Here is an 11,368-nt window from a genome sequence, read left to right on the forward strand (position 1 = left end):
AACCTTTGAGAAGAAATGTTATTGCAAGTACATAGAACACAGAAGCCGTTTCTTGTATTGTTTGCTTAGTATCTTTTGGATGTTCACAGTTTAGACATGCATTGAATTTGAATTTTCTAAAAAATTAAATGCTATTCTAAACAAGAACGTACACAGGTTGGTTTAGCTTTAACTCATTAGATTAGATGTATTGAATAATTTTGAAAGTCTTTTTTTTTTTCAGTACATGATTTACTGTAATTTACTCACAAAGGGTAACAGCATAACAGAACATTCATTCACTTAACAGGGTCTTCTACAAAAGAAGCAGCAGCGACAGCAAATTCAGGCCTTCCCAATAAACTCTACATCAAAAAGAAGGGTGGAGTTTGGGGGGATGATGCAAGAACCTGCACCCAATTTATTAAAAGAAAATTCTCATTAGCAGTTGCTTTTTGCATTTGACTTATTTAAACCTCAGTAGATTAATTACATCCACTTAATTTAAAAAAAAAAAACTGTGGAAATACTAGTTGTTGTCTCTTGTTTTCTTATTATAGACACAAGAAAATGAGCATTTACTAATAAATTGCAGGTTCTGAATTTTATCCCAATTTATAAACTTAACCTGACAAAAAGAAAACATCCCACATGTCTAACCATTTGTTTTGCTAATCCGTACCTGCTTTACAGCCGGCACCCCTGATACCATAGGCTAATTCTGGAGGAACCTTCAATTTTCGCTTCCCACCTGATTGATATAATTCAGCACAATAAGGCAATGTAAAGCTTATTGAAAATAAAGTTTTTTTTTTTTAAAAAAAAAAAAGGAAAAAAGAAGTAAGAGGTTCTAAGTAGCATTAATTAGCTAGCAATCTTTTTACCAGGAAGCATAGGTGGAACCCCATCACTGCCCAAAATGCCCTGATCCCATCCTTGAATCACCTGTCATAATTTTGTAAATGGAGTAGTAAATGCTTGTTTCTCTGGATTGCATTAATTCTAGCATTGAGAGCAATGAGAGCTGCTGCTAAATTAATAAATGCTTGTCTCACTCCACCCATAAATGATTCATTGGCGAATTATGAATATTAAAACCACTTTTAGCAAGATTAGAATGAAAAATAAAATACTATATATATATAATAAATGATAAAAAATAATAATAATAAAAATACCTCCCCAACACCAACACGGAAAGTAAGCGGCTTGCCACGATTATAACTGCTGTCAAACACCGTTCCATTCTCAAATCTTCCAACATAATGTGCCTGGAATCCAAGTTCCAACATTACTTTCACAAAATCATATATATATATATATATATATTTAAATAGACCTTGATGAGCTGGCCCTTAATGGGCTGGGATCCGGCACCGATGACAAGGTCACAAAAGGCAAGACCAGAGGGAACTATTGTGAGGCTTTTGCACTGAGACAACAACTCTATCGTTGGATCATCTTTGGCTGCTTGAGAAGCAGGCACTGACACCACCATATTGGCCAACCATATTCCAGTACTGACAACGAGAGTTGCTTCTCTTCGGCGAATACCCCGACTCATCTGCTCGCTGTTAACGCCGTTGCCATTGCCACTAGCGCTGGCACTGCACAACAACCAGCGTTGCTTGCTCCGCCGAAGTCCGAGACCAAGCGCCGCAGCTGCACCTGGATACGCGCTCATAATCGTAGACATATCATTCACCACATCTGAAGAGTGAAGACAGACCACCACCACCACCATGGATAATATTGAAAATAGTACTCACAACCCACCAAAATAATAATAATAATATATATATATTATTTTTTTATATTTGTGTATGTACATACATGGAAGAGTCAAGAGTGGGTCACGTATGTCTGTATTTCAGTGGTACAAGAACATGTTGGAATAAAGAAAGTGGGCCAAACTCACATGTGTCTGCATTAATTTAGTATTCAGCATAGTCTTCGTACTAATAATTTATAAGTAAAATGGAACGTAAAGGTATAAATTGGATTAGCAATGAGATCTATAATTTTTTATACTCCTAAGATGTTGTGATTCATTTGGGGAATCTCAATCCTACCAAAATATTATTTTGTACTGTTGAATAAAAAATTCAAAAGAAAACAGACATCAAATGATTGTAATGATTGTTGTGTGGAAGTTTTATTAAATAATGGTATGAAATAAACTAATGTTTTGATTGTGCGAATATTATTATCACATAAATAACAAAGATATGTGTGCAAAATAAAAATAATAAAATAGTAGAATAATAATTTATTTTCCTTTCAAGTCATATACAATTTAGTAGTTGAAAGTCTGTGATTTGTTCATAATTAATTAATTTAATTTAATTAAAAACAAAGGTAACAAATATAAATCTTGTATCACAACCTATCTGTGACATATTTTCTTCCAAAATATATACAAAATTTTATAACAAGTAAAGAATCTCATCACAAGGACCACTAATATTAGTAATTCGATCAATTGCTATCATAACAAATCTGAATGAAAAAAAGCACTTAAAAATTAAAAGCTAGGAAACCTAAATTCCCAAATTGGTAACAGGGCAAATTAATTTGTGGCTATGAGCTATGTCACCCATAAATAAATAAATAAATAAATAAATAAATAAATTGTGGCCATGAACATTTTTACCCAAAAAATATATAATAAAAAAAAACTGTGCAAATCTGTGCTTGGTGTCTCCCACCAAAGAACTCCAAGTCGAGCACATGAAATGGTTTTCACATCACATGCAATGGTTCCATGCATTACCTACCACCGATGTGGGCCATTCATTTGAATAAACGGACAAAAAAAAAAAGAAAAAAAGGCTCGTGCTTATTTGAAAATTACATTATCGGGCCTGGTGCGAATTTCAAAGTTATATTATTGGGGCTGCGTTACCACACAAATGTGATGATCCGGTTGTTGAGAGGTACTAAAATTATGATAAACGACTGATAGTTGACAGCTTGGAACTTTGTTATAAAAAAATAGAATGGAGTTCAGTTAGCTAGATTGACAAGCTAAACTTTTTTTAGCGGAGGATTAGGAGACAACCATAACCATTAAAAAACACAGAGAGAGAGAGAGAGAGAGAGAGAGAGAGAGAGAGAGAGAGAGAGGGATGAATTAGAATAATAAAGATGCATAATCAACTGTTACTTTCCCACCAAAAATGAATACATTGAGCTTTAAAGATGCATAATCAACTGTTAGTTTCCCACCAAAAATGAATACATTGAGCTTTCCGTGCTAATAATAGCCAGCTGCCATTGTACTGGTAATAGAATAAAAAATTAAAGGTGTAAACTTTTGAACTAGTAATGCCCCCCATAGTACATAGTGCATAGTGTTGGGAAAAGAAAAAGACCATTAAAACAGCTGGGTGGAGCGTATCAGGGCTGCAGGTCGCAATCAATCTAAGCAAGGAAGAAGGATGGAATTAATATTTTACTTAAGATGGAAAACTAGTCTTCGTCAGTGACATAATATAGATATTTATCTTCCGGAGTGTTCTATTTGTTACAATTAATTAGTCAAAGAAATAGAAGACAAATAACCTTACACTATTGAGTATTGATTATCTCTGCAATGGAGGAGGCCAAGCTGCAAATTCATCCCCCTAAAGTTCATCTTCCTCCTGCTGAGTAATGATTAAAACAAAACAAAACAAAAGAAAACAAAACGTGACTCATACCAGGACCATTATAATGCTTGTCTCTCCAAAGCCCAGTGTAAATCTGTACGTTGGCACCTCACTATCTGGATGAGAACTAATAAGAGGAAAAGCCAGTAAACTTACCACCTAGCGTTTCTCCTCAAAAATTAAACTACCCTTTCTCTCTCTCTCTCTCTCTCTCTCTCTCACACACTTTTGTTTGCAGAAAAACGTGAGCTGAGACTTGAGAAGTGAGCCTGAAACTGGTTGACCATCACCAAACACCACCATACACAACAACAACAACAACAACAACAACAACAACACAAGTTTGAGCAAACCATCAAAGCAAGAAGCTCAAGCTCAATAATGGGAATCCTCACCATCCCCTCTTCTTTCTACTCTCACACCAGCTTCTTAAACCAAAGAAGAAGCCGTTTGCCTGCCAAGAGAGCGCATCTCCTTAGAAGGCCAATATCATGCCAAACCCTGAGCGAGGAACTACACTGCTCTCAAATATTCACCAACACCAACACCAACACCAACACCAACACCAACACCAACACTGATTCTAAAGATGAAGCAGCGATGAAGATAGACAGGCGGAAGATGCTGATGATAGGACTAGGAGGGAGCTTACATGGAGCCACAGGAGTAGCAAGGCAAGCAATAGGGTACCCAATCCAGGCCCCAGATTTCTCCCACTGTCAAACTGCATCCGAAGGCCCAAAACAAGTCAACTGCTGCCTTCCATTGAGCTCCAGCCCCATTATTGAGTTCAAGCGCCCATCCATCTTGTCACCTCTCCGTGTACGTCCAGCAGCTCAATTTGTCGGCAAAGAATACTTAAAAAAGTATAGAAAGGCTGTGGAGCTGATGCGTGCTTTACCCCCAGACGATCCTCGGAGTTTCGCTACACAAGCTAAGATCCATTGTGCTTATTGCAACAGTGCGTTTGATCAGGGTGGACTACCAGGCATGGAGCTCCAGGTTCATAACTCCTGGCTCTTCTTGCCTTTCCACCGCTGCTACATCTATTTTCATGAGAGAATCCTTGGCCACCTCATTGGAGACCAGACTTTTGGCCTTCCCTTCTGGAACTGGGATTCGCCAGCAGGAATGAGGCTGCCGACCTTCTACGATGAGGTTGGCACTTCTCTTTACGATCCTCTGCGTGACCCCAAGCACCGGAAACATGGTGTGGTGGATCTTGACCACAGTCTCATTGATGACCCCCTCTCTGACTCACAACAGATTTCTCAGAACCTCAAGCTGATGTACAGGGTAGTGATGACCAACGGCAAGACGGCCGAGTTGTTCATGGGTATGCCATTTCGCGCCGGTGACAACCCGAATCCAGGGGCAGGTTCCTTGGAGTTACTTCCCCACGGGGCGGTGCACCTATGGACTGGAGACCGTGCTCAGCCATTCATTGAGAACATGGGTACCTTCTACTCGGCTGCACGAGACCCTATCTTCTATGCTCACCATTCAAATATCGATCGCATGTGGACTGTGTGGCAGAAACACGTGGTCAAGAAGACCATAACCTTCAACGACGCCGACTGGCTCGAAACAGCCTTTCTCTTATACGACGAGAACGCTCAGCTTGTGAGAATTAAGGTCAAGGACTGTTTGGACACCACCTGGTTGAGATACACTTATCAGGACGTGCGAAACCCTTGGCTCAACGCTCGACCCACTCCCAAGGTACGCAGGTCCAAAGCTAAAGCTAAAGTAGCAGCAGCAGAGACAGCAACAGCAACAGCAACAGTAAACAAGGAGAAGATGTTCCCACTAACACTGAGTTCTCCAGTGAGTACCACCGTGAAAAGGCCGAGAGTGAAGAGGAGCAAGGAGGAAAAAAAGGCTGAGGTTGAGGTGCTGGTGGTGGATGGGATTTTGGCAGTGAAAGAGAAACCAGTGAAGTTTGACGTGTATGTGAATGCGCCTAATGATTTCGGTCGGCTTGGGCCGGAAGCGAGTGAGTTTGCAGGGTGCTTCCTGAACCCGCAGGCGGGCCACGAGACTCGACATAGGTATACGCTCAGGCTCAACATCACGGACCTTGTTGATGAGATTGGTGCTGATGGAGATGGAACCATCACAGTCACCCTGGTGCCCAGAACGTACACTGAGAACCTCGAGATCGGAGCACTCTGGATTGAATTCTTATCCACATGAATGCATATCCATGAATCAATGTGTGTGTGTGTGTGTGTGTGTGTGTGTCTCACAGAGACAGAGAGAGAGAGAGAGCCAGCACCGGCGAGTGACAGAGTGAGAAAAGAGCTGTATAACTCTATCAATGCATGGTAAAATTAAAAAGATACTAGATTTATGTACCCGCGCTAACGCTGCGGGTTAATCATATCTAAAAGGAAGATTCTGAAAGATGAGTATAAATTTTTGGAAAAAAATTTGTTCAGTATCGTTTTTCAATATGAGAAGTATCGCAAGATGTGAAAGGTTGAGAAATATATTTCTGGAATATGTTATATTATTTATTGAATAATAAAAAAATGATTTCATTTTCGATGTTTTGAAAGGAAAAAAATAATTTTAAGTATTAAGGATTTTATTTAGTTTTTTTCTTTTTTTGTTATAAAAAAATTGAAATAAGATACATATCTAATATATATATATATATATACTGACATACTTCATCATTCAAGAGAATTTGTTCTAACTTTATCATTACGTAAATATTAATTTAAGAGTAATGTTGTTGTTCAAGTTCTCATCTTCAACTAAAAAAAATAAACAGAAAAGGGGGAAAAAGTGAAATAACTTCATCCCATGCATGGTTGTATTATGGATGTGTATCGGAGGCGAGTGGAGTGTTCAACGTTGTCATCCATAGCGAGGGAAGGTTGAGATCAATCGAGTGCCTAAAGATGGGATTTTTGGGAGATGAATGCGAGGAATATTCCCTGTAATCATAATTTAAAATAATCAATAATAATGATTGAAAAAGGAACATATTATAAATAGTATTCAAAAATTTTATAATTATTACTTGAGTTTTTTTCAATTAATTCCTTTGCATTTTGAAGAAGAAATGATGATCTGCGTGCGACTAGGGTTGATGAACCCTTCTTCTAGAACTTTGTCGATGAATGAAAGTAGCGAGTTATAATATCCATCAACATTTAACAAAACCAATCTGGAAAAAAAGTATAAGTAAGTTATGTATCATCTTTTTTTATAATTTCATGTGTGTATATAGAGAATTGAGATCAAATTACCGGTTTTGTTATGTATGCCTAATTGTGCCCAGACTAATTACTTCAAAAAAAGTTCTTCAAGAGTTCCATAACCTCCTGAATATTAAAAGACAATATACTTAAATTAGTAATTTTTTTATTTTTTGTATTTATAGTTATCTATGGAAGAAAGTAGATATAATAATCAATTAGAGAATATATGAATTTTTAAGTATAATGAGTGATAAAAGAGTGGTAACAAAATTAAAGTATTTTGAAAATGTTATTTTTCAATTATAGATCAGTGTTCTATGTTAACTATTAGTAAGCTTTGCAAATGGATATATAATACAAATTTTATAGAACTTAGTTTATGCGTATTTTTAGTGATCCACATGAGGAAAGTGTATTTTTTTCATTATATTTTTCATTGAAAGTTTGAACTGCAAGCATTAATATATATTCGATATACAAAACTAAAAGAAAATGAGTTTTCATTATATGTGATATTATGTGATAATAAATGCAATTTATATACTAACCTGGCAAAGCAATAAAGGCATCAGCATAGTTGCCCATCTCTGCTTTCCTATGGTGCATGTCTATAACCATTTTTACTTCTCCGACAGTGACACCGCTTATCCCGAAATTCAAATGGAAAAAAATGGAAAAATTACATACAAATATAGTATTGTATAATATGTTTTCATATGTATGGACAATTGCAGGGATATGTTTTTTCATTAAAGGGCATGAAAAAAATATACACATAAAAAATAATGGAAGAAAAATGAAACAATTTATTGTCATACCTCTCTACCCATTAGAGCTTTTGGAATGACACTAAATACACAGATAAAAGATTTCGTTAATAACTTTAGCAAATTTTCATTAAATAAATGAAGGTATTTTTTTTTGGAAAATGTTTGGGGAAAAGAGATCCATACCCTATAACATTTCTACCACCATTAAATACAGTCTGGGAAATCAAACCCATTAATCCAATACTTCCTCCTCCATATACCAAATCAATGTTCTTCAACACCGACAATGGTAACATTTGGCAAAAATATTTCATCGGTGTTTAAGAATTTACTCATATTTTTAAGAAGAAAAAAATTGAGAAGAGGAAAAAGGAAGGAGGAGAATTGTAAGATAAATAATAATAACTATGTAGATAGAAACCAAACCAGTTCTTTGCCAAGATTTATAGCAGCATCTTGGTAACTTTTTTTCTTTCCTGTACTACTACCGCAAAAAAACATGATCGATTTGAACTTGGATGCAGTGCTTTTTCTTTTCTTCCTCCATTTTTTTCTTTTTTTAGTTTTTTCTTTGGTTGGGTTGAAACCTAACAATTTGAATGGATATCATCCATTATATGTGGAGAACACGATTTAACTTTATTGAGAATAAATTAATACATATACATTATTAAAGGTCTTATCTTGTTGTGTCATGTCAATTATTGACATAATTGAAACAATATAAAGTTAAAGGAATGTCAAACTTTGTAAAATGTTTAGAAGATAAAAACAAATGATTAATAGCTGGAGATTGACAAACATTGTAGTAGTTAATTAAAAAATGTTAAGCTTGATAAAAATGACTATGTATTTTTTATGCTTTAGTATTTTTTTATATTTAAGGCATATATTATGTTTAAGGTGATATATAATGATTTAAATTAAGCAAAGTTAGATTATTATTATATTTTTCTATTCTTGAAGTTTTACTTTGAGGGATATTTGTTCTGTTATGGATGCAAGTTACATGTCCTGCTATGATTGAGAGAGCTTACTTTTTACTTTTTACTCCAATATATATATATTAAGCTTTTGTTTGATGGACATTTGTTTTGTTATGATTAGAAGAGAAATGTCTTATTATGATTGAAAGAGCTTTCCTTCTTTTTTTTTTTCAAACCCTAGCCACTTTGTAATCAACACTTTGGATCTCTCATCTTCTCTCCCACTCTCCTCTTTTTTCTTTGGCGAGTCACTTTCCTAGGCTATAGGGTTAATTTTGCTAGTTTGATTTGTATCTTTTGACAGATTTGTTTTTTTCTTATTAAAAAGTTTCAATCATATCTTTTTTTGTTTATATACTGCATGTAAAGCGAGTACAATGCCTAAGCGAGATAATATTATTTTTTTATAGTATAATATATATTATATAGTTTTTAGCTCTAGGTGTAGAATCGCTTAGCTTGATTCGTATCTGTTGATAGGATGTTTTCTTTAAATGCGGCATTAATTCTTTTGAGAGGAATTAGGATTCAGGTTTAGATTTTCTTAGTTTAATTGATGTGGATGATGGGAGATAGAATATATGAGTGAGATAATATTATGATAGTGAAATAATCTAAATTGTGTTTTTGTGAATAATTGCTATATGATTGTTATTATTGATATTATTAATATTGTTATATATGATATATTATTTTTAAAATATTTCATGATATAATAAGTATTTGTACATTTATGTATATGTTTTTATTGTTTTCTAAAAAGATATTTTTGGAGGATTTAATTTGTTAATTGTCTTTACATTTGTAAGATTTTTGTTAAGATTAGTCTTCCATGTATTTTTCGAGTAGTTTTATGGGTGAAGAGAATAAATACAAATAACATATAGGTAATGTCAGTGTATATTTATGATATATATAAATAATTTATTTTTATATCTAAAAGATCTAATATTATATTATATAATGAATATGGTGGGAAGAACATGCTATGTTAAATTTGAGACTATTTGAGAGTGAGAGATTGTGATGGAGCAATTACTGATGGTAGCAATCAAAGAGGAAGGTTTGATACCAATTGTCGAGAGAAGTATGGTGGTGATTGTAGGTAGAAGAGGTTGTCACATGAATTACGCTGCTCAGAGATTGTTGGAAAAATTGAAAGCTTATCCAACAATGCATGAAGTTAGTGAAGAGTTTGTAGTGAGGATGACATTCATGCGTATCCTTGGAAGGACCCTCAGAGGAGATGATAAGATTTTAGCTGCACCGTTGTTTCCAGTGATATTTATTGGGGGAAAACTGGTTGGGGGTTTGGATCGGCTCATAGCTATTCATGTCACTGGCAAGCTTATTCCTATGTTGAAAGAAGCTGGTGCTATTTGGCTCTGAGTGGTTTGTTATATTTTTCCTATTTCATAATTATAATTAACATAATATATATAATGTATGTATTGTTTTAATTGTGCTCTCTACTTTGTGTTATCATTATTTTATTTCTTCTCTCTCTCTCTCTCTCTCTAACACTCTATGTTCTTCTAGTTTTTATGATTTCGTTATATATATATATATATATATATTTCTATTCAAACTTTAGTATAAAGTTCATACAAAGATATTCAAATTTGTTATACATATGGTTTAAGTGCTAAAGTAACAATGGTGTAATCCTTTTTGTATTTTTCTCGAGTGTGTGTGTGAGTATTAATAAAATTATTTATATTGTTATTGCTTGAATTTATGCGAGATAATAACTTGGATTAATGCTTCTCGAGATGTCTCTATTAAGCCTGAGTATACACTTCCTTACGATTATGCAGCATTTCCTATCGGGATGTGGACTTAGTTAATATTTTTATTTTTTGTTTATTTGTTTTCCTTTTGCTTTTGTGTGTATGTTTATGGTAAGAGTATTGTTTTTTATGATTGTAATATCTTTTGTTTGGTCTTTTTTATTGTTTTAGGTTTTTATCTTTTGAGTGTTTTTTTATTATTAGTTTATGTTGTACTTTCTTTATTTAATAAATTGGTTGTTTGTCTACTTTTATAATATATATATATATATATGTAGATTTTATTTGTTATTTATTTCAATGAATTAGGTAATTTAGATTTTATTAAGATGACTTTCTATAATTGGAAATGAGAGTGTATTTTTAGAAAATAATAAATACTGTTAAATCAGAAGTTTGCAGTAGTGATATATATAATCATATACTATATTTATAACATAATTCATAAAATATTTATATATTTCATATTTTTGGGAATTTATGTGTTTTTTAACTATACATATTACGATGTGTATAACAAATTGATAATTTTTAGAACAACCAATAAAAAATAAAAAATAGATAGTTATATTTAAAAAAAAATTATATTAAATATATATATATATATATAGAGAGAGAGAGAGAGCAGGATAGATAAAGCGGATAGATAGACATATGGAGAAGGATGAATAAGTAGTAAAAGGATTATAATAACATATATATATATATTATTAGTAATGTGTTAAATGTTAATAAAATCAAATAGTGAATTTTTCATATGTTTTGTTAAAGTTTATTATGTTTTTCAAAACCTAGGTAGTAATTTATTAGAAAACAGAAAGTAGCATGTGAAGCGAGAGGTAAGATAGAGATTTTTATAATGTGGCGGGTGGGTTTTACAGGGCAATCTAATTATGTTTATTTATTTCTATATTTTTAAATCGTTATATATAGAGATGGAGAGGAAAGTGGAGTGAGTGCTTGAGTAATAATTGCTTATCA

The 11,368-nt window shown here is 33.6% G+C and overlaps 3 protein-coding genes and 1 pseudogene across 3 annotated transcripts; 2 read left to right on the forward strand and 2 right to left on the reverse strand.

Annotated features, from left to right (window-relative positions):
- Nucleotides 1–255: 255 nt before the first annotated feature.
- On the reverse strand, nt 256–1,752 carry LOC120249723 (peptidyl-prolyl cis-trans isomerase FKBP13, chloroplastic-like). The gene is made up of 5 exons (XM_039258338.1): nt 1,319–1,752; nt 1,158–1,250; nt 864–924; nt 662–730; nt 256–389 (listed from the first exon to the last, which is right to left on the reverse strand). The coding sequence occupies exons 1-5, from the start codon at nt 1,721–1,723 to the stop codon at nt 325–327; spliced, it is 693 nt and encodes a 230-aa protein (XP_039114272.1). The 5' UTR covers nt 1,724–1,752; the 3' UTR covers nt 256–324.
- A 1,390-nt stretch (nt 1,753–3,142) lies between these two features.
- Nucleotides 3,143–6,051, forward strand: LOC120249722 (polyphenol oxidase, chloroplastic-like). Its single transcript, XM_039258337.1, has one exon. The coding sequence runs from the start codon at nt 4,011–4,013 to the stop codon at nt 5,823–5,825; it is 1,815 nt and encodes a 604-aa protein (XP_039114271.1). The 5' UTR covers nt 3,143–4,010; the 3' UTR covers nt 5,826–6,051.
- Nucleotides 6,052–6,494: 443 nt separating this feature from the next.
- On the reverse strand, nt 6,495–8,307 carry LOC120250493 (annotated as a pseudogene).
- A 1,316-nt stretch (nt 8,308–9,623) lies between these two features.
- On the forward strand, nt 9,624–9,986 carry LOC120250498 (monothiol glutaredoxin-S5-like). Its single transcript, XM_039259320.1, has one exon. The coding sequence runs from the start codon at nt 9,624–9,626 to the stop codon at nt 9,984–9,986; it is 363 nt and encodes a 120-aa protein (XP_039115254.1).
- The last annotated feature ends 1,382 nt before the right edge of the window (nt 9,987–11,368 follow it).

The sequence above is a fragment of the Dioscorea cayenensis genome, chromosome 19, assembly GCF_009730915.1.
Source record: "Dioscorea cayenensis subsp. rotundata cultivar TDr96_F1 chromosome 19, TDr96_F1_v2_PseudoChromosome.rev07_lg8_w22 25.fasta, whole genome shotgun sequence".
Lineage (NCBI taxonomy): Eukaryota > Viridiplantae > Streptophyta > Magnoliopsida > Dioscoreales > Dioscoreaceae > Dioscorea > Dioscorea cayenensis.